At 50.3% G+C, this 27,891-nt stretch overlaps 1 protein-coding gene across 8 annotated transcripts in view; it reads right to left on the bottom strand.

The window, feature by feature from the left end:
• Nucleotides 1-474: 474 nt before the first annotated feature.
• The window catches only part of LOC120369108, a 35,988-nt gene continuing 8,571 nt past the window's right edge, over nt 475-27,891 (bottom strand). For 4 of the 8 annotated variants that reach the window (XM_039482037.1, XM_039482038.1, XM_039482039.1 and 1 more), the window contains exons 3-5: nt 10,518-10,684; nt 1,176-1,439; nt 475-1,062 (exon numbers count right to left, since the gene is read on the bottom strand). In XM_039482037.1, coding sequence (XP_039337971.1) covers nt 750-1,062; nt 1,176-1,439; nt 10,518-10,684 — 744 coding nt within the window. In that variant the 3' untranslated portion in view covers nt 475-749. Of the gene's footprint in view, nt 1,063-1,175; nt 1,440-7,388; nt 8,320-10,517; nt 10,685-26,619; nt 26,683-27,891 lie in introns of those variants that run through there. The other 4 variants (XM_039482036.1, XM_039482035.1, XR_005582931.1 and 1 more) reach the window with 3 other exon arrangements.

Here is a 27,891-nt window from a genome sequence, read left to right as displayed (position 1 = left end):
CATTATCATCTGTATTATTGCTAGTTATTGTTTGTAACAAAGGTATAAATGCTTGCTGTAATTGTTTACCAGTTGAGAGACCTGTCCGGGACTGGGGCGGCCCTGTGTCCTAGGGCACTCTCTCCCTCCATTGTAATTACTGGAGAAATAATAAAGTATTTGATTTCGCTGCACCCAAAGAAAAAGCGAGAACTGAGTTTTTCTCCGACACTCTCAATGAAGCTAGAGAGAGTGTCTCCTTCTCAGTCTCTGGCCCTCAGGCCTCTTATAGGGCCAGCTGTGGCCTGATTGGGGTGTGGCCCCCACCTGTGGCTGCTTCCCCCAATTAGCCTAGCTTTTCCCCCACCACAGCCCCCACCACGGCTGTTTTAAGCCCTTCAGGGGAGGAGCGGGGCAACCACCCCGCTACACCCCCCCTTCAGTGTGACACCCCTTCACAGGGGTCTACTCTCTCCTGGGGGCTAAGCCCCTCAGCCTCCTGGAACCACACCTCTCTGAGCCTTAGCACACCTGTGTCTCACTGTGGGCCCCCTCAAAGAGTCCACTCGCTCTGGGCCCCTGGGGCCTCCACTCCCAGAGGGAATAATGCAATCCTGTTCTCTAGACCGAAGTGACTCTCAGCCAGCGTAAACCAGGAGGGTTTATTGAGCTTCTGAACACAGCATAGGAAACTCTCTGGGCCCCCAAGCCTGGCCTCCCTCAGCACAGTACATCTAAGTCTCCCCTGCATCCAGCTCTGCCTGCTCTCTCTAGTCCCGAGACCCTGCACTTTCCACCTGGGCATCCGATATCACCTGCCCCCAAGCCCTGCCTCTGTCCTTTGTCTTCTGTCCAGATAAACAGGGTCGCCTGGGCCTACTCTCTCTCAGCCGTCCATTGTTCCCCTCTGGCTGGAAGCGGCTGGTCAGGTCACCGGGGTCCTCTCTCCGCAGCCCATTGTCCTCCCACTGGCCAGAACTGGCTGTGACTCCCGAGCTGGGCCTCCTGCGCACCAGGTCACCAGTCACTGGGGTATCCATTCTCCCAGACATTGGCTGGGGTCCAAGTTCCATCGCTGGTCCTCTGTAACAAAAAACTCCCTCTCCCATCATCTCGTTAAACCAGTAACATCCAGGGAAACGGAGTCCCACCCCCTCAGCATGCAAACCATTGAAAAAAACAAGAAAATCCCTCACTTCGTCTCAAGAGGGAAGGATGGAGACGTCCCAGCTTGTTCTGGTCTCTTTGGTGGGAGGGAAGTGGGGGAGACGTCCTGGCCAGTTCTGGTCTCTCTGGTGGGAGGGAATGGGGGAGATGTCCCAGCCGGTTCTGATCTTTCTGGTGGGAAGGTACCAGTCAGTCCCATCTCTCTGGTGGGAGGGAGGGGTGAGACGGCCTGTCCAAGCTGGTCTATCTGGTGGGAGAGAAGAGGGGAGACATCCCGGGTGGTTCCGGTCTCTCTGGGAGAGACAAGGCGGGAGATGTCAAGCTCTGCTCTGTGCTGTGTTCCCGACCACTAATAACCTGTGTGTGTTACCTGCTGGCTGGGGTCACTGCTAACAGTGTGTGGGGGGGGTGCACGGCCCCTTTGGGGGAGGCTTCCCCAGGTGCCCCATCCAGGGGGACTCCCTGCGGGGAGCTCACAGCATGGAGCACTGAGGGGTGTCACACTGCAAGATGGTCTTGCCTGAACCTCATTCAGAGAGGTTCTGGTGCACCGAGCCGGTGCACCCATGACAGAGGGGAGGGGGAAGAGTTTCTGGGGGAGGAGGGAGAGGTACTGGCCAGTCTCTGTCACCTGGGGCTGGTCCTTGGAGATGAGGAAGAACCAGCAATTGAAGCCGCCATAGACCAGCACATCAGAAATGGGAGCAGCGGCTCCTTCTGGGGCTTCGGCCCCTGAGAGCCCTGAGACCCAGCTCCCCACTTCCCAGAACCCTGGGCCACCATCACCTCATGCTGCATCCTCCAGCCCTGCTGCAGCCGGGCCTGATCTGGGAGGAGAGACAGTGGCTTGGTGAGAGCATACATGTATCACGTGACAATGGGAAAAGGGGGGACCCTCAGGACACAAGGCATGCATAAAGCAGGAGCCCACTGAGGAGGAGATTGGGAACATAGCACATGCATCCTGGACCCCGTCCCCAGGAAAATTCTGGGTGTGCCCCAGCCTTGTTCTGCATCGCGTGCCATGAACATTCCTTGACACATGCACTGCCCTTGACAGCAGCTCCACGTACAGAGAGCACAGCCGGAAGCACGAAGAGCGCTGTGCCCTGGAGCTGAACTTCCCCGGCCCTGGACTCCTCAGAGGAGCTGGCGAATGCACACTGGAAGTGGGGGCTGCTGGAGGCATCGGTCCCCTGCATGGGCGGCGGCGCTGGGGTTACCAGATTTCTCTGTGGGGGCTGAGCCCAGGGAGGTCTCAGCACTATGCTGCAGTGGTTCTCTCTTTGTGGGAGTGACTCAGCAGGGGCTGCCTTTACCAGGAGCCAGCATGGTGCTGGGGGAGCTGTGCTTCTGGGAGTGCTGAGTGCCTGTGCCTGATAGCTCACTGGGCATGATGTAGGAGCCAGAAGTGTCAGCACTACCCAGGGGCAGGGGTGGGGCTGGTTCTGCACATTGTGGAGATAAACTAGGGCAGGGATTCTCACAACAAATTTTTTTGGTGGCCTCAGAGTGCAGCCATCAACTCTTGCTGGTGGCCACTCTGACAGTTTTTCCAAAAATACTTAATTAACAAGAAGTAGTGGTCTCAAGTTGCAGTGGGGGTGGGGTTAGGTTGGATATTACGAAAAACTTTTTAACTAGGAGGGTAGTGAACCACTGGAATGGGTTACCTAGGGAGGTGGTGGAATCTCCCTCCTTTTAAGGTCAGGCTTGATAAAGCCCTGGCTGGGATGATTTAGTTGGGTTTGGTCCTGCTTTGAGCAGGGGGTTGGACTAGATGACCTCCTGAGGTCCCTTCCAACCCTGATATTCTATGATTCTATGAACTTTTGATACAAATAATGCATGGTTGTCTCTATTCTTATGAGGACTTGAAAACAGAAAAACAAATAAGGTGCTTTGCACGTTCTTGTCTTTTTTATTGTTGCTTTTTTGGTTGCCTTTTTTTTTAGACTTGATGGCTAGTATGTCTGCTGTGAAAAGTGATATTAGCATACAAGTATCACTTTTCACAGCAGCAGACTTAATCAGCCCCAGCAAGCCTGGGTACATTAGGCCTACGATGGGGAAGTGGGGAGGGAGACAGTGGGGGCCAGGAGCAATAGGAGGGCCGGAGGTTGGGGACGGCACCTGCCACTGCATGGCCGAGGCCCTGAGCCCAAAGCCCTGTGGCTTGAGTCCAGGGCCTGAGCCCAAAGCCCTGCAGCTGGGGAATGGACCCTGCCACCACTCGGCCGAAGTCTGGGGCCAGAGGCGATGTGGGGGGGGGGTGAGCCCAGGGCCAGAGCCCATGGCCAGAGGATGGAACCAGAGCTCGCCACCGCATGGCCAGTGGACGGAGCCAAAAGCCCCATGCCCGGGGGATGGGGCCAAGGGATGGAGCCTGAAGCCCCACAGCCAAAGGCCTGGGCCCTGTTACCTGAGGGCTGAAGCCCAACTCCACCGCCCCCAAAAAGGTGGGGGACTCACTGGCTCTCAACTTCTCCAGTGTTTGTGTCTCCAGAGGGGCGGGGCCCAACCCCTGCTGGCAGCCTTGGGGGAGGGGGCCGCTGCTTTGCATCCCCGACCATCACTGCCCTCACTTGAGAAACGCTGAACTAGGGGATCGCGAACTTTATTGCATCTGTCAGTCAAGCTCATTGCCTGCACCAGGTGCGCCTTGCATCTGTCATAAACAGATAGTTAAGGGTTAATGTCTCTTTTACCTGTAAAGGCTTAAGAAGCTCAGTAAACCTGGTTGACACCTGACCAGAGGACCAATGAAGGGACACGATACTTTCAAATCTTGTTGGAGGGAAGGCTTTGTTTTGTGTTCTTTGTTTGGTTGGATCTAAGAGGGGCCAGACGTGCAACCAGGTTTCTCCAATCTTTCTGAAACAGTTTCTCATGTGCAAGATAGTAAGTACTAGCTAGAAGGCGGATTAGTCTTTTGTTTGTTTTCTTTATTGCAAATGTGTATTTTGCTGGAAGGATATGTGACCTCTGTTTGCTGTAACTTGTACTTATGCTAGGGGGGAGGGAGTCCCTCTAGTCTATATAAGCTGAATACCCTGTAAGCATTTCCATCCTGATTTTACAGAGATAATTTTTACCTTTTCTTTTTCTTTAATTAAAAGCTTTCTTTTTAAGAACCTGATTGATTTTTCTTTGTTTTAAGATCCAGGAAATTGGGTCTGGACTCACCAGGGATTGGTGGGGGGGGAAAGGAGGGGGGATGGTTAATTTCTCCTTGTGTTAAGATCCAAGGAGTTTGGATCTGTGTTCCCCAGGGAAAGGTTTGGGGGGAATGGAAAGTGTACCAAAACACTATATTTTTGGTTGGTGGCAGCGCTATCAGATCTAAGCTAGGATTTAAGCTTAGAAGGGTACATGTAGGTCCCCACCTTTTGGACGCTAAAGTTCAGAGTGGGGAACAAACTCTTGACAGCATCTCTCCACCCCTTGCCAGGCTCCCTGGGGACTCCTCTGCCATCTGCTCTATTTCAGAGATCCCCTGCAACTCCCACATTTCCCCCATACCAGGCCTCCGTGCCCCCATCCATGTCATTGCCCTGCTTACCAATGGCTCTTGAGGCTCTCCTTTTTCTCCCCTCTCCACAGTAGCTTTCTTACCCCGCCCTTCTATCTCTCACTCCCCCACAGCACAGGCTTTGGGGAGACAGCAGACTGGGAGCGAGGGAGGAATGAAACTTCCTTTGTTCTCTTCTCCCACTGTTCCCCCACCTCCACTGGCTGAGCCTCTGCCCCACAGCTGTGAGGCGGAGCTCAGCAGGGAGAACAGGGAGCAACATTTTAAGGCTTTTCTGGTTTTCTAGTTTTCACCAAAATCACTTTGCCCATTGATGCCTAAAACATTTCTCAAAATGGTGGACTGTATCGGCTGGGTGTTACTGTCCCGGATCCCGGGTTTCTGGGTCGTGCCCCAGCTGTCAAGCAGTCCCTTGGAAGAGACCCTCACATGGCCCCACTGTTCCTTAAGGGCAGGCCTCATGGTCTCAGTGTCTCTGAGACTGAGCCTCCAGCCCCCCTGCTTCATGCTGGGAGGCGGGAGCTCTGCCCGGAGAGTGCCACGCTCTGCAGGGACTAACGCACTGCAGCAAGTATTCATAGGAACCGTCAAGCCAGGCAGCATCTGTAACACAGTCGGTTTCAATGGGCAGCTGGAACCTAGCGTGGGGAGTCCTGAGCTTAGCCCGGAGAAATGACACTTAAAAGCATCCTCCAGCTGGCCAAGCCAGAGCAGGCTGCAGCCAAGCGGGAGTGCCTCCATCTTAGGTTCTGTCCTTCTCTGACAATCCCAGGTGGGAGCAGTGAGTCTCTCCAGATGCCTACTCTTGCTAGAGTCTATGTGCAGCTTCCCTGCTGAGAGGTGGCAGGGAGGGAAACTTCCTTCCTCCCAGTGGCTGGTTGCTGCATGTGAATGTTCTGGGATGCTGATATGGAGTCACTTTCAGCAGGTTCCAGCCAGCTCCTTAGTAGCCCATCCACTGCGCCCCAGACTGCGAGGCAACCCCTACACCTCGCACCTCCTGCACCGGCCCAAAGCAAACGTAACCCTTCTCCCCACACTGGGGAGGTGGCGTGAGGTGCCCAGTTTGAGGGAGGTGGGGGTGCGCCGTCGTCTGTGGAGCGAGTGGGACGGGTCCAGTTTGGGGTGTGTGGGGCTCCTTTGTTTGGGGATCAATGCGGTACTAGTCCCAGTCTAGTTTTTATTTATCTTCATGGCACAAGACCAAGTCCCTAGTGAAAAGCATCTTCTTGGAGCCCCTCCCCATATCTCCTGCATCAGGGGGTCCATTACAATCACAGATAAGAATGGGTTTAAGAATGACCCTTGGTGCAGACCTACCCGCACGGTGAATGATTCACTGAAGCCCCATTTCTGCTCCCTACTGTTGTGCTGCCATGTTTCACCATGTAGCCGAGTGATTACCCACTCCTGCCCTGCGGGGCTTGAAACAGCCCAGGATAGGGCTGTGGCTGGGGCAAGAAGCCTGGGCTGATCGAAGGAAAGTAGGCTCAGCAGGGGCCATGCCCCAATCAGGCCCAGTTGGCCCCTATAAAAGGCTGTGAGCCAGAGGCCCAGGCCGTCTCCCTCTGCCTGTAGAGGGAGACGGGCCTGGCTGCAAGGTGCCAAGAGTGGAACCTAGAGTGGAGCAGGGCTGGGGAAAGGCCTAGGGAGCCGGGGAGCTCCGGCCTAGGAAAGCCCCAGGCTGAAGGCCTTGTAAGGCCCATCAGATATTGGGTTGCAGGGGGCAGCCCACGGGTAGGCAGAGACAGCAGGTCTGAGCCCTCTTTGCCTATGATAAGTGGCTTACACTGCAGTCCGCCCCAGTGAGCGGGGGGCTAGATGGGGACTGGCAGTAGCCAAAAAATGAGGTGAAGTGGGGATAGTGGTGGGGGTTCCCCTGGGAGGGGGAGACCCTGATGCTGAAAGTGTTACTGCCAGGGGGCAGCACCCCAGGTAAATGGGGCACTGGGGTCCTGGGAGGGACACAGGACACAGGTAAGGCAGATCACCAGCCTGCAGAGGGTGCTCTGGAGCTGGAACAAGCTAATTCCCAGAAGTCACCAGCAGGAGGCGCTGCAGGGGTGAGTCCAGATGCTTACACACCATCTTTAGCGTGATCTGAGTCTCCATTGTGGTGACAAGTTTTGTGAGCCTACTTCCCTCACCAGATTCTTTGCAGTCTTTTCACTGAGCATTTTCTCATAAAACTGCTGCCACCTCCTAGTGATTTCACCATCTTCCACAAGCAGTCTTCCCTTTTCATCTCCAAAATGCTCTGTGCTTCTTTGGCTAATCTTGGCTAATCTATGTATTCCTTTCCCCCCTTCCTTTGTTAGTAATCCTGCAAAAAAAACTTTAATTGCTTGACCTCTAGCTTCCACCCCCGCCCTTTCACCTTTTTCTTTCCCAGCTTGTTTCCTCATCACTTTCCACCAGTCTTACTTTTTGCCATATCTGTCATCTTTCCTCTGCTTCCTTTCCTCCTGCCCATTGTTGGACACCGCGTCTCCTTACCATGAAATTTCCCTCCTTTCCTTTGGACAGAGGCAGCTTGTGCGCTTCCCGTAATCTTTTTGGATATTTCCCTCCCAAACCTCCTTGGTATCGTTGTGGTCATTGTCCAACCTCCACAGACCCACATCCTTATATCTTTGATTAACTTCACTATCCATGAACCTCCACCACTTTGTCCTTTGTTCCACAGCATGTTTATTGCCCTCCCCTAGACTTTTCACCTGGACATCCATTACAAGCTGTCTACGTCGCTCCACAATCTGCTCTCCTGGCATCACCTTACAGTCTCATGCTTTTTAGAGCTCTTCCTCTTGTCAGGAAGCTGTTGAGCTGGGATGTGTTGGCACCATCCTGGTGTGTAATTAAGAGCTTCTCCCTCTTTACAAAGTCTGCATTGGCAAGACTCAGGCCATGGGCTCTGACTAATTCTCACCAGCTTCACTTCTCGTTCCAAAGCCTTGTCCTCTGTGACCATCGTCAGAGCCCTCACTGTGTTCTGCCACATGTCTGTGGAGATCGTCTCTGATAACCAAGTACTCAGCCTGTGGTACTGCACTTATCACATGGTCCAGTGCTCTCTGGAATTCCCCCTTCTCTTCAATTGTATGACCAACCTGCTGCATGTAGCCACATCTAACATTAAATACCTGTTCTCTGCTCAGTGCTGTTCTAACTGTCCTCAGCCGGTTACTCTTCCTTTGGATGGCCACTACATTATTCTGGCATATTTCTGCTATGATTATTCCTACTCCATTCGTCCCTGCTACTGAACCATGCTACATTAAGACCTAGACTCAGATGCAGAAACTCAGAGCAGTCCCTGTACCGTTAGAAACCACAACTGGATGGGAATTTTGGTGAGAGAGAGCCTCACCTCAGAGTAGCCAATAACCCAGTGATCAAGGCCTTCGCCTCGGAAGTAGCAGACCCAATTTCAACTCCCTGACTGGTTTCATTGCAACATGGAACAGGAAATTTTTTCAAAATCTCCAACATTTTCCCAGGAAAACTTTCCCACCCAGCTGTTGTAGCGATTGAAACCGTGCAGTGATGGCTCCACATTCTGCAGCAAGGGCTCAGGCCTCCTTCAAAGACTGCTTTTAGACATACTTTTTCTTCAGTACAGTCTGGAGCAGAGACCCCTCCTGAAAGAGGCACAAGCATTACTGATTAGGCCAAGGAATCCAGAGGTGCCTGCATCCAGAATCACAGACTGTGAGGTTCTCGGGAGGGCCAGTAACCAGGGGCGGCTCTACAAATTTGGCCGCTCCAAGCAATCATGCCCGGGAGGCACCCCCAAGCCGCGGGAGCAGCGGACCTCCCGCGGGCATGACTGCGGAGGGTCCGCTGGTCGCGCGGCTCAGCTGGACCTCCCGCAGCTGCGGACGGTTCGCTGGTCCGGCGGCTCCGGTTGAGCTGCCGCAGTCATGCCTGCGGGAGGTCCAGCCGATCCGCGGGACCAGCGAACCGTCCGCAGTCATGCCTGCGGCAGGTCCGGTCGTCCCGGGGCTCCGGTGGACCTCCCGCAGGCATGACTGCGGCAGGTCCGCCGGCCCAGCCTGCCGCCCCCCTGGGAAACGGCCGCCCCAGGCGGGTGCTTGCCCCGCTGGGCTCTAGAGCCGCCCCTGCCAGTAACTCAGGGACCACTGTGCCAGCCTCCCAGCCCCCTAGGGAGACATTGTTCCTGAACTCAGCAGAGGCAGGGCCAGATGAACCTTTTGTGGGTTCCAGCACCTGGACCATGGCCCCGCCTCCTCTGGACTCCACCCTGAGGCCCTGCCCCCATTTGGCCTCTTCCCCCCCTCCAGGCCCTGCCTACCACTCGCATGGGGGGAGGGGACAGAGAGGAGCGAGCAGTGGGTAGGAGGGAGGGGGTGGAACAAGCAGTGGGCAGGGTCTTGGGGGAACAGGCTGTGTGGGGATGGGGGCCTCGGGCAGAGTGCAAGTGGAGCAAGGCGGTGGGGCCACGTTCTGGGCACTGGGGCCCCTTCTGAGTGTGGGCCCAGCGCCATTGTAAACCCGGTAGTGAAAAGAGGCATAACAGCTGAAAGCCAGGGGCAGGTTGAAGAGGAGAATCCAGCCCTCCTGCACCAGGACAAAGCTCCCTGCAGAGCTGAGAAGACCTGGGTCATCACAGCTTCCTGTGGCAGAGAGCTGCTGTGTGCAGGCCATGCAGGGAGCTGCCTGCACCAGAGAGTTGTGCTGGTGCAGAGTGTCTGAGGATGAGCCATGCGGTGTTGGCCTTTACCTGTGAAGAGCACGTGTCTCTGTGGCAATTTGGAAGGTCTGTCTGTTCAATTTATGAATACTAGCTAATACTATGAAGTTGTTGTTCGGAAATGGAAAGCCCCTACAGCTGTGTATTCACTAGGGCTGTTGATTTAATCACAGTTAACTCCCGTGATTAACTCAAAAATTAATCGTGATTAATCGCAGTTTTAATCGCACTGTTAAAAATAGAATACCAATTGAAATTTATTAAATATTGTTGGATTTTTTTTTTACATTTTCAAATATATTGATTTCAATTACAACACAGTATACAAAATTGACAGTGCTCACTTTGTATTATTTTTAATACAAATATTTGCACTGTAAAAATGGCAAATAAAAGAAATAGTATTTTTCAATTCCCCTCATACAAGTACTGTAGTGCAATCTCTTTATCGTGTAAGTGCAACTTACAAATGTAGGGTGTTTTTTTGTTATATAACTGCATTCGGAAACAAAACAATGTAAAACTTTAGAGCCTACAAGTCCACTCTGTCTTACTTCTTGTTCAGCCAATCGCTAAGACAAACCGGAGATAATGCTGCCCACTTCCTATTTACAATGTCACCTGAAAATGAGAAAAGGAGTTCACATGGCACTTTTGTAGCCAGCATTACAATGTATTTACGTGACCGTTATGCTAAACATTCGTATGCCCCTTCATGTGTTAGGTATAAAGAAGTAAGAAATGTTGGTGTTTAATATGTTCAATTATTTGTTTTAATAATGTATTTCTAAGGTAATGTTAAGTGAATCACTAGCTTTAATAGAATTTAATATGGAGTATATGAACTACAACCTTTGGACTCCATCCTTGTAAGCAAACTTGTTTACAACTTAGACACTGGAGTCCTCTGGCTCAAACTGGACAGAATCAGTTTTTCCCACCAAAAAGGCTATATAAGAGCCTGCTCAGTGCCTGCATGGGGCTGTCCATTCCAGTGGCAGCGCATGCACGGTTGGTTCTTCCTAACACTATAGAGCTAGAGAGAAGAGTACCGTCTATCCCGCAGTGAAGTTGAGGAAGGAGAGGCCTGTCATCATTATCCCCGTCAAACTGAATCCATTTTACCTGTGGAGGGTTCTGCTTTCCTGGTGTTCATCTTCCCAGAGGGTCTCCCCGCCTGCAACGAAGTCCAACAGTCGTTGGGACTCCCCAGTAGTCCCCCTCGAAGGCTCTAAATCAGCCAGAGAGTAGAAGGTCCTCGGCTTCGCACCTGCATGCTGTGTCCACTGCACCTAAATCATAGGAAAGGTTTCTGTACTGGGGTTTCTTTTACTGTTTTTTCTGAATGCCAAGGGAGGTTTTGTGGGTCTGAGCTTCAAGCTCCTAAAGCCAGTCACTGACTCACTGTATGGTTACGTTTATGTGTCCCCCACCCCCCACCATTTTTCCCAGTTTTCTGTACTTTTGCCCTTAATATACTTACCTTTGTTTGCACCATATTACCGTGTCTGTCTTTATTTTTATTATATCACACAGGGAGGGAGGGACACCCTTATTGTAAGCTAAATCCACCGGTGACAGACACGGAAGGGAGAAAAGGGGCTTTCCTTTTCTATTTTCCCCCTACCATTTTTCTAGTATTTTCTCTCTGAAGCGTTACCTTACTCCCCTTGGGTAAGAGGAGGTTACTCACCTTGTGCAGTAACTGACGTTCTTCGAGATGAGTGTCCCTGTGGGTGCTCCACTCTAGGTGTTGGTGCGCCCCTGCACTTTTGATCGGAGATTTCTGCAGCAGTACTCCTACCGGCCACACATGCTCAGAGCCTGCCCACCCGCTCTGAGTATAGCTCTAGTGAGCATGCGCGGCCGGATCCCTCAGTTCTTTCTCTACACCGGAGGCTACCCCAACTCCGAAGTAGAGGGGAGGAGGGTGGGTAGTGGAGCACCCATAGGGACACTCGTCTCGAAGAACGTCAGTTACTGCACAAGGTGAGTAACCTCCTCTTCTTCGAGAGAGATGTCCCTGTGGGTGCTCCACTCTAGGTGACTTCGAAGCAGTGTATCTCAAGGAGGTAGGGACTTCGGATCTGGCAGGAATGCCATGGTTAATACTGCCCTGCCTAATCGAGTGTCAGAGAGAGGACCCTGAATAAGAGCATAGTGTTTGACAAATGTGTGCTTGGAGGACCAAGTGGCTGCTTTACAAATATCAGTCAATGGCACTTTACGTAAGAAGGCTACAGAGGTGGATACAGATCTAGTGGAATGAGTTCTGATGAATGCTGGTGGTGTAACGTTCTTTATCCGAAAGCAGAGTCATTTGCAATCGGAGATCCAGTTCGACAGTCTCTGGGGAGTGATAGGCATGCCTTTGGAGCACTCCGTGATGGAGACAAAGAGCCTAGGAGAGTTTCTGAAGGGTTTGGTTCTGTCCAAATAGAATGATGTGAAATGAAGTGTGAACTTTAGGAAGGAATTTCAGGTGCAAGTGTAGAGTCACTTTGTCCCTGAAGAAGAGTGTATATGGCGGATCTGCCATAAGGGCTGCTATCTCTCCTGCTCGTCTGGCGGAGGTAATCGCCACCAAAAAGGCTGTTTTCATCGAGAGATGCAAGAGGGAGCAGGTGGCTAATGGCTCAAAGGGTTGATGAGTTAAACAGGACAATACTAAGTGAAGATCCCATGGAGGGACAGGTGCCTTAATGTCTGGATATAAGGCTTGGAGTCCCTTGAGGAAACGCTTGGTTATGGGATGAGCAAAGACTGAGGTATTGTCAACTGTACCATGAAAGGTTGTGATGGACTCTGATGGAGCTGAAGGAAAGGCCGGATTGCTTAATGCTCAATAGGTAGTCGAGTATGCAGGGAAGGGGTGCCGAGGTAGGAGACAGTTGTCTAGTTGAACACCATTCTGTGAATCGTTTCCACTTTCGGAGATAGGTGGTATGGGTGGATTGTGTTCTGCTGTGTAGAAGCACCCTCTGAACTTGGTCGGAACAGTCTAGTTCTCGTTGCGAGAACCATGGAGGTCCCAGGCTTTGAGATGAAGCATGGGCAGGTTCGGGTGAAGAAGCCGGCCGTGCTGTTGTGATAAAAGGTTCAGGATGAGAGGCAGTGAGATCAGTGGTCGAGTTGACATTCTGGTTAGGAAAGGGAACCACGGTTGTCTCGGCCATGAAGGTGCGATCAGAATCACCATGGTGTGGTCCGTCCGTATCTTTATGAGGACCCTGTTGAGCAAAGGTATTGGGCAAAATGCATAGAGCAAGTCCCGGTTCCACGGGATCAGGAATGCGTCTCCGAGGGAGTGTTTGCCCAGCCCTGCCCTGGAGCAAAAATTGAGGCATTTTGTGTTTAGGTAATAAGGTAATAATTGGAGGTATACCAATCTCCTAGAACTGGAAGGGACCTTGAAAGGTCATGGAGTCCAGCCCCCTGCCTTCACTAGCAGGACCAATTTTTGCCCCAGGTCCCTAAGTGGCCCCCTCAAGGATTGAACTCACAACCCTGGGTTTAGCAGGCCAATGCTCAAACCACTGAGCTATTTCCCCCCCATCCCCCTTGCAAAGAGATCTTTGGTTGGGAGACCCCAAATGCGAAATATGTTGTAAATGATTCCCTCGTCTATCTCCCATTCGTGGTTCGAAGGGAACGTCTGCTTAACTCCTCGGCAGTGGTGTTCATCACCCCTGGAGATAAGCAGCTGATATGCGGATGCGGTTTGCAAGGCACCAATTCCAGAGTTTTATGGCCTCTGAGCAAAGAGAATGGGAGCGAGCCCCTCCTTGTCTGTTTACGTAGAACATGCAGGCAATGTTGTCTGTCATTATGCAGACATGCTGATTCTTGATCAGTGGTAGGAAGTGGCGGCAGGCATTCCATATAGCTCGAAGTTCTAGAACATTTATGTGCAGGGAGGTCTCGGAAGGAGACCATAACCCGTGGACTGTTTGGTGAGAGATGTGGGCCCCCCAGCCGGTGAGAGATGCATCGGTCGCCATTATCAGAGTTGGGGAAGTCTGGAGGAAGGGAACTCCAGAGCAGAGGTTGTAGGGGATCGTCCACCAAAGGAGAGAGTCCTTGACTTGGTAGGGTATTGCCAGATGTTTGTTTAGTGAATGCACGTTCGGTTTGTAAACCGTGGCCAGCCAAGCTTGGAAGCACCTCATGTAGAGACGTGCATTCTGGACCACAAAGGTGCACGAGGCCATGTGGCCTAGTAGTTGGAGGCAGTCTCGGGCATTGACCCGGGGACTGTTGCGAAGTCTCATAGCCAGCAGTTTTATGGTCGGGTGGGAGAAATGCCAGCCCGGTTGTGGAGTCGTGACTCGCTCCTATAAACTCCAGGTGTTGGGTAGGATTTAATGTGGATTTGCTTCTGTTTATTTGCAGGCCCAGGGATTGGAAGCAATTGATGGTGAGTTGTGTGAAGCGGAGGGCGTCGTTGAACGTGGAGGCCTTTAGGAGGCAATCGTCGAGTTAAGGGAATATTATGACCCCTTTCTTCCTGAGGTAGGCAATGACTACCACCAGGAGCTTGGAGAAAACTCAGGGGGCAGTGGAAAGGCCGAAGAGTAGAACTCTGTATTGGTAACGCATTGAGCCGAGGGTAAAACGAAGGAAACGTCTGTGGGCCGGGTGGATAGTGACGTGAAAATAGGCGTCTTGTAGGTCGAGGGCTGAAAACCAATCGCCCTTCTCCAGGGCTGGAATTATGGTGGTGAGAGTAACCATCTTGAACTTTTGCTTTTTGATAAACTTGTTGAGCCGCCTGAGGTCGAGGATCGGTCGCCATCCTCCAGTTTTCTTTTCTGTTAAGAAATAATGGGAGTAGAACCCTTTTCCCTTGTGGCAGTCTGGCACGAGTTCGATAGCCCCCAGGTGAAGGAGATGTTGTACTTCTTGCTGGAGGTGTAGCTCGTGAGAGGGGTCCCTGAAGAGGGACGGGGAGGGTGGGTGGGGTGGGAGGGAAGGAGAGGAAAGGGATAGAATACCCAGTTGTGATGAGCTCTAAAACCCACTTGTCGGTGGTAATATTCTGCCATTGGTGTAAAAATGGCTGTAGGCGGTGTCCAAAGATAGTTGTAAGCGGTGCATACGCTGAAGTTGGGGCGATGTTTACGAGACCCTCGACCAAAGATTCAAATCTGCTTATTAGTTGGAGGAAGGTGGGGCATCCCGGAAGAATTGGGGCGATGCCTCTGGTATCTGAATCTCTGGCGTTGGTGTTGCTGATGTTGATCCTGAGATCTTGGGAACTGCTGAGTATATGGGGGGTAGCGTGGATGGTGGTAAGGTTGATATCTGTACTGTTGCCTTCTGGTTGTAGGGGTTTGGATGCCTAAGGATCGAAGAGTGGCCCTTGATTCCTTCATTGAGTGAAGCACCTCATTTGTGGTGGAAGCAAAGAGTTTGTCACCATCAAAAGGGAGATCCTCTATGGTGCTCTGAACCTCGCGAGGAAAGAGGGACGAGGAGAGCCATGAACCTCGGTGCATGACCACCGCCGTAGCGGTGGACCTTGCTGCGATATTGGCTGCATCCAGAGCTGCTTGAAGAGCCGTGCATGATATGATTTGGCCCTCAGAAACTAAAGCTGAAAACTGTTGTTTCTTCTGGTCCGGAATGTGTTCAACAAAGTCCATGAACTTATTATAGTTTCTGTGGTCGTACTTTGCCAAAACTGCAGTATAATTGGCAATTCGAAATTGTAAGGTTGAAGAAGCATACACTTTGCGACCCAGCAGGTCTAAACGTTTGCCTTCCTTGTTGGCTGGGGTATGGCGGGAATACTGTTGTTTGTTCCTTTGATTGGCTGCGTCCACTACCAGTGAGTTTGGAGCAGGATGGGAGAAAAGAAATTCAGAGCCCTTAGAGGGGATGAAGTATTTACGGTCCGCTTGTTTACAGGTAGGCTGGCTTGTGGCTGGAGCCTGCCAGATGGACTTAGCAGGTTGCAGAAGGGCTGGATTGATTGGTAATGCCAGTCTGGATGAAGAAGAGGGTTGCAGGATGTCCGTTAGCTCATGTTGTTGGTCCGGTACTTCCTCCAGATTAATTCTGAGGTCGCTGGCAACCCTTTTAAAGAGATCCTGGAATTTCGTAAAATCATCTGAAGAAGTTGGGGGGGGGGAGTAAAGCTTCTTCAGGCATTACTTCAGTTGTTATTTCGGTTGGTACTGGGTCCGGAGCAGGATTTAATTGATCCTGAGAATGAGAAGGTGCCACCAATGGAGTGATATCATCTGGACGTTGGCGTCTCGTGGAAGTGGAATAGCGGGTGTGCTACCAAGGGAAAGGTGCCCATGGGGCCCAATACTGCCACGGTGGTGGAAAAGGCATAGTTGGAGCCATCCAGGGGTTAATGCACCAGGAGGCAGGATCTCGAGGAGAGTCTGAGACAAATTTCCTGAGACAAATTTCCTGTTCCTTCCACGGTTGACAGAAATCCGAGGGTGGAATTCTGATTGTATTGAGGCATCACCCTGTAATTCAGACTCCTCTTCACTGGAGGAATGCTGTTCAGATCCTGAATCATTGGTAAGGGAGAAGCAATCTTTAAGGAAGGGTGATTGCATTGTAGGTGACACTAATAGGTCACTTGACTGAGTAAACGGCAGCACTGAGGTAGCAGAGGGTGAAGGCTGATAGAATTGCTGCACAGGAACTCAGGTTTGCACCGGAGTTCTAAGTGTTGGCTCAGTGCCAAGTAGCGCTGTCAATTTCGGTGCCAGTGTTGGAGCCAATGCTGCGCTAGTAACAGCAGGCTGCGGTGCCTCAGGGGGGTCCTGGAATGTCGGCACCATGTTCGTTGCGGTGCCGATAGGTGCCATAATCGAGGCAGGCAACTGAAAGCCTGTCGCCTCAGCACCGGAGCTTCGAGCCGCCACCGAAAGCACAGGCGGGTTTAAAGCGATTCCTGAGGAGCCCAGCTGGTTGAAAGTGCTCAGGCGGGGGAGCACTGGTAAGGAGACTGTGGATCTCACCGGGGAAGGTTTGTATCTGAGGGCTTCCTTTGGTCCTGACAGAGAGTGCCCTCGTTTTGTTGATTTCTTCTGCTTTTTAGCAGCGGGAGAGCTGTGCTGGTGAGCGGAGGCAGAGTCCGCGCCAGGGTCAGAGGCGGACTCTAAGGATTTCTGAAGTAAAATGAGTTTAAGTTTTAGCTCCCTGTCCTTTCTTGCTCTGGAGCTTAGTTTAGTACAGTGGGAGCATTTCTGGGGAATATGAGTTTCCCCCAGACATTTTATACACTGTGAGTGACCATCGGAAAGAGGGATAGCGTCCTTACAGGAGGAGCAGCGCTTAAAGCCTGTTGAGCCAGGCATGTCTGAAGCGCTGAGAGAATTTTTTTTTTAAACAGTAGAGAAAAAGTCAGTAACACTAACTAACAACTAACTAACAAGAAAACTATCTAACTCTAAGTATTTTAAGATGAGGAAAGAAATTCTTTAGGAGTCTGCTGAGCTCCGTCTCAAGCCGGGGACGGTAGAGAAGGAACTGAGGGATCCGGCCGCGCATGCTCACTAGAGCTATACTCAGAGCGGGCGGGCAGGCTCTGAGCATGCGTGGCCGGTAGGAGTACTGCTGCAGAAATCTCCGATCAAAAGCGCAGGGGCGCACCGACACCTAGAGTGGAGCACCCACAGGGACATCTCTCGAAGAAGAACACATGCTTCAGCCACCATTCTGGAGGACATGCTTCCATGATGATGATGCGTGTTAAAAAAAATGTGTTAATTACATTTCTGACTGAACTCCTTGGGGGAGAATTGTATGTCCCCTGCTCTGTTTTACCCACATTCTGCCATATATTTCATATTATAGCAATCTCAGATGATGACCCAGCACCTGTTGTTCATTTTAAGAACACTTTCACTGCAGATTTGACAAAATGCAAAGAAGGTACCAATGTGAGATTTCTAAAGATAGCTGCAGCACTCGACCTAAGGTTTGAGAATCTGAAGTGCTGTCCAAAATCTGAGAGGGATGAGGTGTGGAGCATGCTTTCAGATGTCTTAAAAGAGAAACACTCAGATGCGGAAACTTCAGAACCTGGACCACCAAAAAAGAAAATCAGCCTTCTGTTGGTGACATCTCACTCAGATAATGAAAATGAACATGCGTCGGTTTGCACTGCTTTGGATCGTTATCGAGTAGAACCCATCATCAGCATGGACACGTCCTCTGGAATGGTGGTTGAAGAATGAAGGGACATATGAATCTTCAGTGCATCAGGCACATAAATATCTTGCAACGCCAGCTATAAGAGTGCCATGCACTGTTCTGACTTTCAGGTGACATTGTAAACAAGAAGCAGGCAGCATTATCTCCTGCAAATGTAAACAAACTTGTTTATCTGAGTGATTGGCTGAACAAGAAGTAGGACTGATTGGGCTTGTAGGTTCTAAAGTTTTACATTGTTTTATTTTTGAATGCAGTTATTTTTTGTACATAATTCTACATTTGTAAGTTCAACTTTCATGATAAAGAGATTGCACTACAGTATTTGTATGAGGTGAATTGAAAAATACTATTTCTTTTGTATTTTACATTGCAAATATTTGTAATAAAAATAAATATAAAGTGAGCACTGTACACTTTGTATTCTGTGTTGTAATTAAAATCAATACATTTGAAAATGTAGAAAACAATAATAAAATACCATTTATTTAAATATTTTTGTAACAGTGGCCCTTGTATTCAGCATTGTGGCCAGGATCCACACCAGACCAAGGGCAATGGGAAGTGCTTAATTATAACGACTGTGATCTGACCACGCAATAGTTATGCTAAGGAGAGTGAACCATTGGGAAACCAGACTGGCCATGTTGATTTGCTTGGGTTTTGGGGAGTGGAAATTCCCCAACCAGTCAGATTGGGGTGACTAAGCTGGGGGTTATAAATGGACTCCTGGGGGAGGTTGGAGAGGCACATGCAGGGAGTTTGGACAGCAGAGGGGAAGGGGACGGGCCAGCCCTAGGAGGTGAGCTGTAGGAGAGATGGATCCATGTTTCAGAACCCAAGCCACGCCCTGCAGCAGAAGAAGGCTAGAGGAGCCCAGACGACCATGAGTGCCCTCTGGAGAGCAGAAGGAACCAAGTGGGCATATACAAGCCAGGTTTGGAAATTTGGTAGAGAACAGTGTGCTGGTAAGTAAGGAGCAGTGCTGCGTTCGAGTCCTGTGCCGAGTGCGTGTGTGTTATGGGCTTCCCCTGCTCACAGGTTCCCTGAGAGAGGTCAGCTGGCATCCAGCGGGCTCACACCTTCAGTGGGATCCTGGGAGAGGGTGTGTTTAAGCTCTGGGGCAGCCTGAGGGGTCAGCACAGGTTCTAGGGCAGAGGTCCCCAAACTGTGGGGCATGACCCCCAAGGGGGCACAGAGGAACGTTCGTGGGGTGCAGCGGGCCAGGCAAGCCCCCGGGGGGAAGGGAGCACCACCCAGCCCTGGCCTACCCTACCCCACCCCACCCCCAGCACTACTCCAGCCCCAACCCCAGCCGCGGACCCAGCTCCCAGCCCTGCAATTGTCTCGAGCCTCAGCCCCTGGCTGTGGCTCCAGACCCAGACCCATCCCCAGCCTCAGTCCCCTTACACCTGTCTGTGTCTGTTCCCCCCATCCCCAGGAGCATTGGCCCTGCTCCTGGCCCTGGCTCTGGGGGGGGCACAAACATGTGGATGGGGAGGGCGTGACCCTCAAAAGTTTGGGGACCACTGTTCTAGGCGCTGGATGGTCTGAGCTCTCGGGATGGGATGCTGAATAGAGGCTATGTGCTCCGAGCGTGTACTCTGTTCAGAAGCTGCAGGCTCAAAAAACCTGGGACAGCAGCCTAGGGAGAGGTTGCGGGAGGCAGGAGGGGGGTGCTTGACTGGACCAGTACCACGGATGGATGAACCTCCAGGGATGGGACTGATTGCAGATCAAACATCTCATGCCTCACCCTCTGCCAATGCCCCTCACCAGCCTGAGGGACCCACTCTGGGCAGAGAGGGGAAGGCCATACTGTGCCGCTCTGCTGAGGCTGCCAAGGATGGGCAGTAAACACAGGTGGGGTTGGAGCTTTTAAGATGGGGACCCCTATCCAGCAGGACCTGGGTTGGGACCCACCCCGTGGGAACATCTGGCTTCTCCAAGGGCGGTGATGGCACCATTTGCTCCTCTGCCCAAGATGACACTCCGCTCATTAAACTCCACTAGATCAGTGGTTCCTAAACTTTAACAACCTGTGAACCCCTTTCACTAAAATGTCAAGTTTTGCAAGCCCCCTCCTAAAAATGAATATTTCCAGGGATTTTTCTCCTTTACCTGAGTATAAATTATACAAGCAGTGATCTTGGAAATATAAAATTTGTTTTTATGACATGCTTATTACACACTATTTATTATTAATTATTTATCATTACAGTATTTTTATTACATTATGAAAATGGCAACACTCTTCCAAGATCTCACTTTTGTAGCTTGTAACACTTTGAATAAGCCTGTTATAAGACAAGGCTCCTATGTTTCATCAAGGAGTATCAGATGTGAAACAGTATGAAGGTATTTAAGAAGCCAACTCAGAGTTCCTCCTACACAAGCATTCAGGTCTTGAGCAATCCAGGCAAACAACGCACGTTACAACAAATCTTAAACTTGTTCTTCATAATAATTTAAAAAACAATACTAGCAGCCTATTTAATTTAAAAAACAGCAAAAAATATCCACTTGCCTTTCCATTTCTTATAAGGAGCCTTGAAGTTTAAATCTCCTCAGTGTGATAGATATGCTTGCACTGATCTGCTTAGCTTTTGGAAGTCCAGGGGCTCAGGGCTGCTGGCCCCGTGCTGCCCGGGGTGCCTAGGGACAGCTTTGTCCACCATCAGGGAATTTTTTCCTGAGAACTCCCTGTCACATTTTGCGAAACCCCAGGGGTTCACGAACCCGTTTGGGAAGAACTGCTTTAGATGGTGCCGTGTCCCTGCTGCCCCCACCCAGGGTCTAACAGCAGCCTGGGCTCGGTCTCCCTCTCTCTGCAGGTTTCCAGGAACTAGATCAGGCCCAGAAGCTCTGCAGCATCACCCTGGTGGCTGCAGGACATGGTGGGGTGGGTGTATTATGCTCTGTGTTCCCCCCTCTAGCAGAAGTGGGACAGGAGAACCAGATGCAAGGTGTCAGCTCAGGGACAGGAGGGGCTCTTTGCCCAGGGAGGTGACAGCACCTGGTTAGAGGATATCTGGATCCATATTGTAAGACTGTCCCACATAATGAGGAAAAGTTGAGGTGACTTTGCTGTTCTTTTGTTCCACTCTTAGTTTCTGTGGGGAACTTGCCAATGCAATATTACTATCATTTTCTTTTAAAAAAAAAATAAAACCAAAAAAAAATGGTAATGGTTATTGAACATAGCAATTCCAGTCCTAGTTAGCATTGGGAAGATGCCAGCATTTGTTGCTCAATTTTATCCTACTTTTTCTACAGCAAATGACAGTGGACCAGTATTTGATTTGGGAGAAATGAAGTAACAACAGACAGTAGCCCAAATTGAACTTGAGCACTCCTGAACTCAGAGGGGGTTCAAATCTGGAAGGCAGGTGCTAGATTCCCATTCTGAATATTAGATAAATCTGGAAATGAAAAGCCAATTGCTGCTTCCATGACTCAGAAGTGGAAATTGAGTCACATTCTCTTACGCCTCCTATACCTCCCTTGCTAGGCTTCAGATAGAGACACATTGTCCATTCATTCCACCCAATTCCTTCCTCCACATGTAATCAGGAAGGCCAAAACACAACTGGAGTTGCAGCTAGCAAGGGATGTGAAAGGTAACAAGAAGGGTTTCTACAGGTATGTTAGCAACAAGAAAAAGATCAGGGAAAGTATGGGACCCTTAATGAATGGGGGAGGCAACCTAGTCACAGATGAGGTGGAAAAAGCTGAAGTACTCAATGCTTTTTTTGCCTCAGTCTTCACAGACAAGGTCAGCTCCCATACTGCTGTCCTGAGCAACACAGTATGGGGAGGAGGTGAGCAGCCCTCAGTGGTGAAAGAACAGGTTAAGGACTATTTAAAAAAGCTGGACATGCACAAGTCCATGGGTCCAGATCTAATGCATCCAAGGGTGCTAAAGGAATTGGCTGATGTGATTGCAGAGCCATTGGCCACTATCTTTGAAAACTCATGGTGACCAGGGGAGATCCCGGACAATTGGAAAAAGGCAAATATGGTGCCCATCTTTAAAGAAGGGAAGAAGGAAAATTCGGGGAACTACAGCTTCACCTCCGTCCCTGGAAAAATCATGGAACAGGTCCTCAAGGAAAGCATTTTACAGCACTTGGAGGAGAGTCAAGTCATGCTTGACCAACCTGATTGCCTTCTATGATGAGGTAACTGGCTCTGTGGATATGGGGAAAGCAGTTGACGTGATATATCTTGACTTTAGCAAAGCTTCTGATATGGTCTCCCACAGTATTCTAGCCAGCAAGTTAAAGAAGTATGGATTGGATGAATGGACTATAAGGAAGATAGAAAGCTGGCTAGATTGTTGGGCTCAATGGGTAGTGATCGATGGCTCAATGTTTAGTTGGCAGCCGGTATCAACCAGAGTACCCCAGGGGCCGGTTTTATTCAACATCTTTATTAACAATCTGGATGATGGGATAGATTGTACCCTCAGCAAGTTTGTGGATGACACTAAGCTGGGGGGAGAGGTAGATATACTGGAGGGTAGGGATAGGGTCCAGAGTGACCTAGACAAATTGGAGAATTGGGCCAAAAGAGTTCAACAAGGACAAGTGCAGAGTCCTGCACTTAGGACAGAAGAATCCCATACACCGCTACAGGCTGGGGACCGACTGGCTAAGCAGCAGTTCTGCAGAAAAGGACTTCGGGATTACAGTGGATGAGAAGCTGGATATGAGTCAGTAGTGTGCCCTTGTTGCCAAGAAGGCCAATGGCATATTGGGCTGCATTAGTAGAAGCATTGCCAGCAGATCAAGGGAAACTATTATTTCCCTCTATTCGGCACTGGTAAGGCCACATCTGGAGTATTGCATCCAGTTTTGGGCTCCCCACTCCAGAAAGGATGTGGACAAATTGGAGAGAATCCAGCGGACGGCAACAAAAATGATCAGGGGGATGGGGCACATGACTTACAAGGAGAGGCTGAGGGAACTGGGCTTGTTTAGTCTGCAGAAGGGAAGAGTGAAGGGGGATTTGATAGCAGCCTTCAGCTACCTGAAGGGAAGTTCCAAAGAGGATGGAGCTTGGCTGTTCTCAGTGGTGGCAGATGACAGAACAAGGAGCAATGGTCTCAAGTTGCAGTGGGGGAGGTCTAGGTTGGATATTAGGAAACACTATTTCACTAGGAGGGTGGTGAGGCACTGGAATGGGTTACCGAGGGAGGTGATAGAATCTCCATCAGTAGAGATTTCTGAGGCCTGGCCTGACAAAGCCCTGGCTGGGATGATTTAGCTGGTGTTGCTCCTGCTTTGAATAGGGGGTTGGACTAGATGACCTCCTGAGGTCTCTTCCAATCCTAATCTTCTATGATTCTTTGGGGGCTGCCAGCTGAGGCCACCAGCATCCCTAATCCAGTCTGGGGAAGTCTTCTGAGGGTGACATCTGCGCCAAAGCCTTCTTACTCCTTGTGCATGTTCCCCATTCACAGCACCACCCCTTTCTAGCAGCCAGCTCCCCATTCACAGCAAACCCAGTGTATTCAGTCTCACACCAGCCCTGGCAGCTTCTTCACTCCCTCCTCCTCCCTTTCCTGTTGATAGCCACCTACTTTGTTGTAGGTTTAGCATTTAAAAATAAGTAAAAGAATGCAATGATTGTTTTTCTTTTGCATTGCAACGTGATGTTCCTGTTCAAAATGTTCTGTGTAAATCAATTCTGTTTTGTGCGTGAATGAGGAATATGTGTATTAAGAGATAAGTGTGAAGGCCAACACCGAACTAGATGTTCTAGGGAGGAATTGAAGACAGGCACAAGGGCTCCAGGAGGCTGCAACACGCCCCTATTGAAATGTCAGAGGAGGGCAGATTGACGACTCTAAAGATGAGACAATGGGGACAGGATAGCTGTGACCAAAACACCATGGGATAACTCCCTGAGAGACTTGATGAAAGAACAAGATAAAGGATGAGAAAAACAATTTAAGAAAACAAGCACTCATAGAATCATAGAATCTCAGGGTTGGAAGGGACCTCAGGAGGTCATCTAGTCCAATCCCCTGCTCAAAGCAGGACCAAACCCAACTAAATCATCCCAGCCAGGGCTTTGTCAAGCCTGACCTTAAAAACCTCTAAGGAAGGAGATTCCACCACCTCCCTAGGTAACCCATTCCAGTACTTCACCACCCTACTAGTGAAAAAGTTTTTCCTAATATCCAACCTAAACCTCTGCAACTTGAGACCATTACTCCTTGTTCTGTCATCTTCTACCACTGAGAACAGTCTAGATCCATCCTCTTTGGAACCCCCTTTCAGGTACTTGAAAGCAGCTATCAAATCCCCCCTCATTCTTCTCTTCTGCAGGCTAAACAATCCCAGTTCCCTCAGCCTCTCCTCATAAGTCATGTGCTCCAGACCTCTAATCATTTTTATTGCCCTTCGCTGGACTCTGTCCAATTTATCCACATCCTTCTTGTAGTGTGGGGCCCAAAACTGGACACAGTACTCCAAATGAGGCCTCACCAGTGCTGAGTAGAGGGGAAAGATCACATCCCTCGATCTGCTGGAAATGCCCCTACTTATACAACCCAAAATGCCATTAGCCTTCTTGGCAACAAGGGCACACTGTTGACTCATATTCAGCTTTTTGTCCACCGTAACCCCTAGGTCCTTTTCTGCAGAACTGCTGCCCAGCCATTCGGTCCCTAGTCTGTAGCAGTGCATGGGATTCTTTCGGCCTAAGTGCAGGACTCTGCACTTGGCCTTGCTGAACCTCATCATATTTCTTTTGGCCCAATCCTCTAATTTGTCTAGGTCCCTCTGTATCCTATCCCTACCCTCCAGCGTATCAACCACTCCTCCCAGTTTAGTGTCATCTGCAAACTTGCTAAGGGTGCAGTCCACACCATCCTCCAGATCGTTAATGAAGATATTGAACAAAACCGGCCCCAGCACCGACCCTTGGGGCACTCCACTTGATACCGGCTGCCAACTAGACATGGAACCATTGATCACTACCCGTTGAGCCCGACCATCTAGCCAGTTTTCTATCCACCTTACCGTCCATTCATCCAGCCCAGACTTCTTTAACTTGCTGGCAAGAATACTGTGGGAGACTGTATCAAAAGCTTTGCTAAAGTCCAGAAATAGCACATCGACTGCTTTCCCCTCATCCACAGAACCGGTTATCTCATCATAGAAGGCAATTAGGTTAGTCAGGCATGACTTGCCCTTGGTGAATCCATGCTGACTGTTCCTGATCACTTTCCCCTCCTTTAAGTAGTTCAGAATTGATTCCTTGAGGACCTGTTCCATGATTTTTCCAGGGACTGAGGTGAGACTGACTGGCCTGTAGTTCCCTGGATCTTCCTTCTTCCCTTTTTTAAAGATGGGCACTACATTAGCTTTTTTCCAGTCATCCGGGACCTCCCCCGATCGCCATGATTTTTCAAAGATAATGGCCAATGGCTCTGCAATCTCATCAGCCAACTCCTTTAGCACTCTCGGATGCAGCGCATCCGGCCCCATGGACTTGTGCTCGTCCAGCTTTTCTAAATAGTCCCGAACTACTTCTTTCTCCACAGAGAGCTGGTCACCTCCTCCCCATACCGTGCTGCAGAGTGCAGCTGTCTGGGAGCTGACCTTGTCTGTGAAGACAGAGGCAAAAAAAGCATTGAGTGCACTAGCTTTCTCCACATCCTCTGTCACTAGGTTCCCTCCCTCATTCAGCAAGGGGCCCACACTTTCCTTTACTTTCTTCTTGTTGCTAACATACCTGAAGAAACCCTTCTTGTTACTCCTAACATCTCCGGCTAGCTGCAACTCCAAGCGTGATTTGGCCTTCCTAATTTCACTCCTGCATGCCTGAGCAATACTTTTATACTCCTCCCTGGTTATTTGTCCAATCTTCCACTTTTTGTAAGCTGTTTTTTTGTGTTTAAGACGAGCAAGGATTTCACTGTTAAGCCAAGCTGGTCGCCTGCCATATTTACTTTTCTTCCTACACATCGGGATGGTTTGTTCCTGCAATCTCAATAAGGATTCTTTAAAATACAGCCAGCTTTCCTCGACTCCTTTCCCCGTCATGTTATTCTCCCAGGGGACCTTGCCCATCAGTTCCCTGAGGGAGTCGAAGTCTGCTTTTCTGAAGTCCAGGGTCTCTGTTCTACTGCTCTCCTTTCTTCCTTGTATCAGGATCCTGAACTCGACCATCTCATGGTCACTACCTCCCAGGTTCCCATCCACTATTGCTTCCTCTACTATTTCTTCCCTGTTTGTGAGCAGCAGGTCAAGAAGAGCTTTTCCTCTAGTTGGTTCCTCCAGCACTTGCACCAGGAAATTGTCCCCTACACTTTCCAGAAACTTCCTGGATTGTCTGTGCACTGCTGTATTGCTTACCCATCAGATATCAGGGTGATTAAAGTCACCCATGAGAACCAGGGCCTGTGATCTAGCAACTTCTGTTAGTTGCTGGAAGAAAGCCTCGTCCACCTCATCCCCCTGGTCTGGTGGTCTGTAGCAGACTCCCACCACGACATCACCCTTGTTGTTCAGACTTCTAAATTTAATCCAGAGACTCTCAGGTTTTTCTGCAGTTTCATACTGGAGCTCTGAGCAGTCATACTGCTCTCTTACATACAACGCAACTCCCCCACCTTTTCTGCCCTGCCTATCCTTCCTGAACAGTTTATATCCATCCATGACAGTACTCCAATCATGTGAGTTATCCCACCAAGTCTCTGTTATTCCAGTTACATCATAATTCCTTGACTGTGCCAGGACTTCTAGTTCTCCCTGCTTGTTCCCCAGGCTTCTTGCATTTGTGTATAGGCATGTAAGATAACTCACTGATCGTCCTGGTGTCCCAGTATGGGGCTGGAGCCCTCCCCTCTTGCACTCACCTACTTGTGCTTTCTCCCAATATCCCACTTCCCCACTTACCTCGGGGCTTTGGTCTCCTTCCCCCGGTGAACCTAGTTTAAAGCACTCGTCAAACAACAATTGAATACAGCATGATGATGCAAAGCTCATTGGTCCCAATGAAGAAAAATTGCTATACAGACAGGGTGCCTTACCATGAAACTTTGGTTCGTCCTGCCAAGACGTCCCCGGAGCATCATGTCGTGACCAACAGAACCCTGAAATAGAGCGGATGGCAGAGGAGTCCCCAGGGAGCCTGGCAAGGGGTGGAGGGAAGCAAGGTGCAGGCAATGAGCTTGGCCGACAGACACAATAAAGTTCATGATCCCCAAGTTCAGCATTTCTCAGGTGGGGGGCAGGTGTTTCTTGCAGCCACAGCCTCCTTTGTGATGATGGGGGGGGGGGAAGGAAAAGCAGCAGCCCCTCCCCCAGGGCTGCCAGCAGTGATTGGGCCTCGCCCCCTCTGGAGACACAAATGCTGGAGAAGTCAAGAGCCAGTGAGTTCCTCACCTTCCTGTGAAGTTGGGCTTCAGCCCTGGAGTGACAGGGCCCAGGTCCTGGGCTGTGGGGCTTCAGACTCCATCTCTGGGCTCCATTCCTGGGCCCCATCTCCCAGGCATGGGGCTTTCAGCTCCATGCACCGGCCATGCAGTGGCAAGCTCTGGCTCCATCCTGCGGCCATGCAGCAGTGGGCTCTGGCCCCAGGCTCGCCCCCACACTCGCCTCTGGCTTAGGCCCTGGAATCTGGCTGTGAGGCTTTGGGCTCGGGCCTTGGCCATGCAGCAGTGGATGCCGTCCCCAGCCTCTGGTCCTCCTATTGCTCCTGGCCCCTGCTGTCTCCTACCCACATCCACAGCCAGGGCTTAATTTGTCTCCAGACTTGCTGGGGCTAAGTCTGCTGCTGTGAAAAGTGAAAAGTGATGCTTGTATGTTAATTATCAGAGGGGTAGCTGTGTTAGTCTGGATCTGTAAAAGCGGCAAAGAGTCCTGTGGCACCTTATAGACTAACAAACACATTGGAGCATGAGCTTTCGTGGGTGATTACCCACTTAGTTGGATGCATGGCTCATACATTTGTTAGTGTATAAGGTGCCACAGAACTCTTTGCCGCTTGTATGTTAATATCACTTTTCACAGCAGACTTACTAGCGAGCAAGTCTTAAAAAAAAGGCAACCAAAAAAGCAACAACAAAAAAGACAAGAACGTGCAAAGCACCTTATTTTTCTATTTTGTGTAGGTCCACGAAAGAATAGAGACAACTGTGCATAGTATTTTTGGAAAAACTCTCAGAGTGGCCACCAGCAAGAGTTAGTGGCTGCACTCTGAGGCCACCAAAAAAATTTGTTGTGAGAATCCCTGCCCTAGTTTATCTCCACAATGCGCAGAACCAGCCCCACCCCTGCCCCTGGGTAGTGCTGGCACTTCT

The sequence above is a fragment of the Mauremys reevesii genome, linkage group 7 (genome assembly GCF_016161935.1).
Source record: "Mauremys reevesii isolate NIE-2019 linkage group 7, ASM1616193v1, whole genome shotgun sequence".
In the NCBI taxonomy this organism is placed as follows: domain Eukaryota; kingdom Metazoa; phylum Chordata; order Testudines; family Geoemydidae; genus Mauremys; species Mauremys reevesii.
The sequence above is the reverse complement of the archived record's forward strand: the minus strand, read 5'-3'. Positions and strand labels throughout refer to the sequence as shown.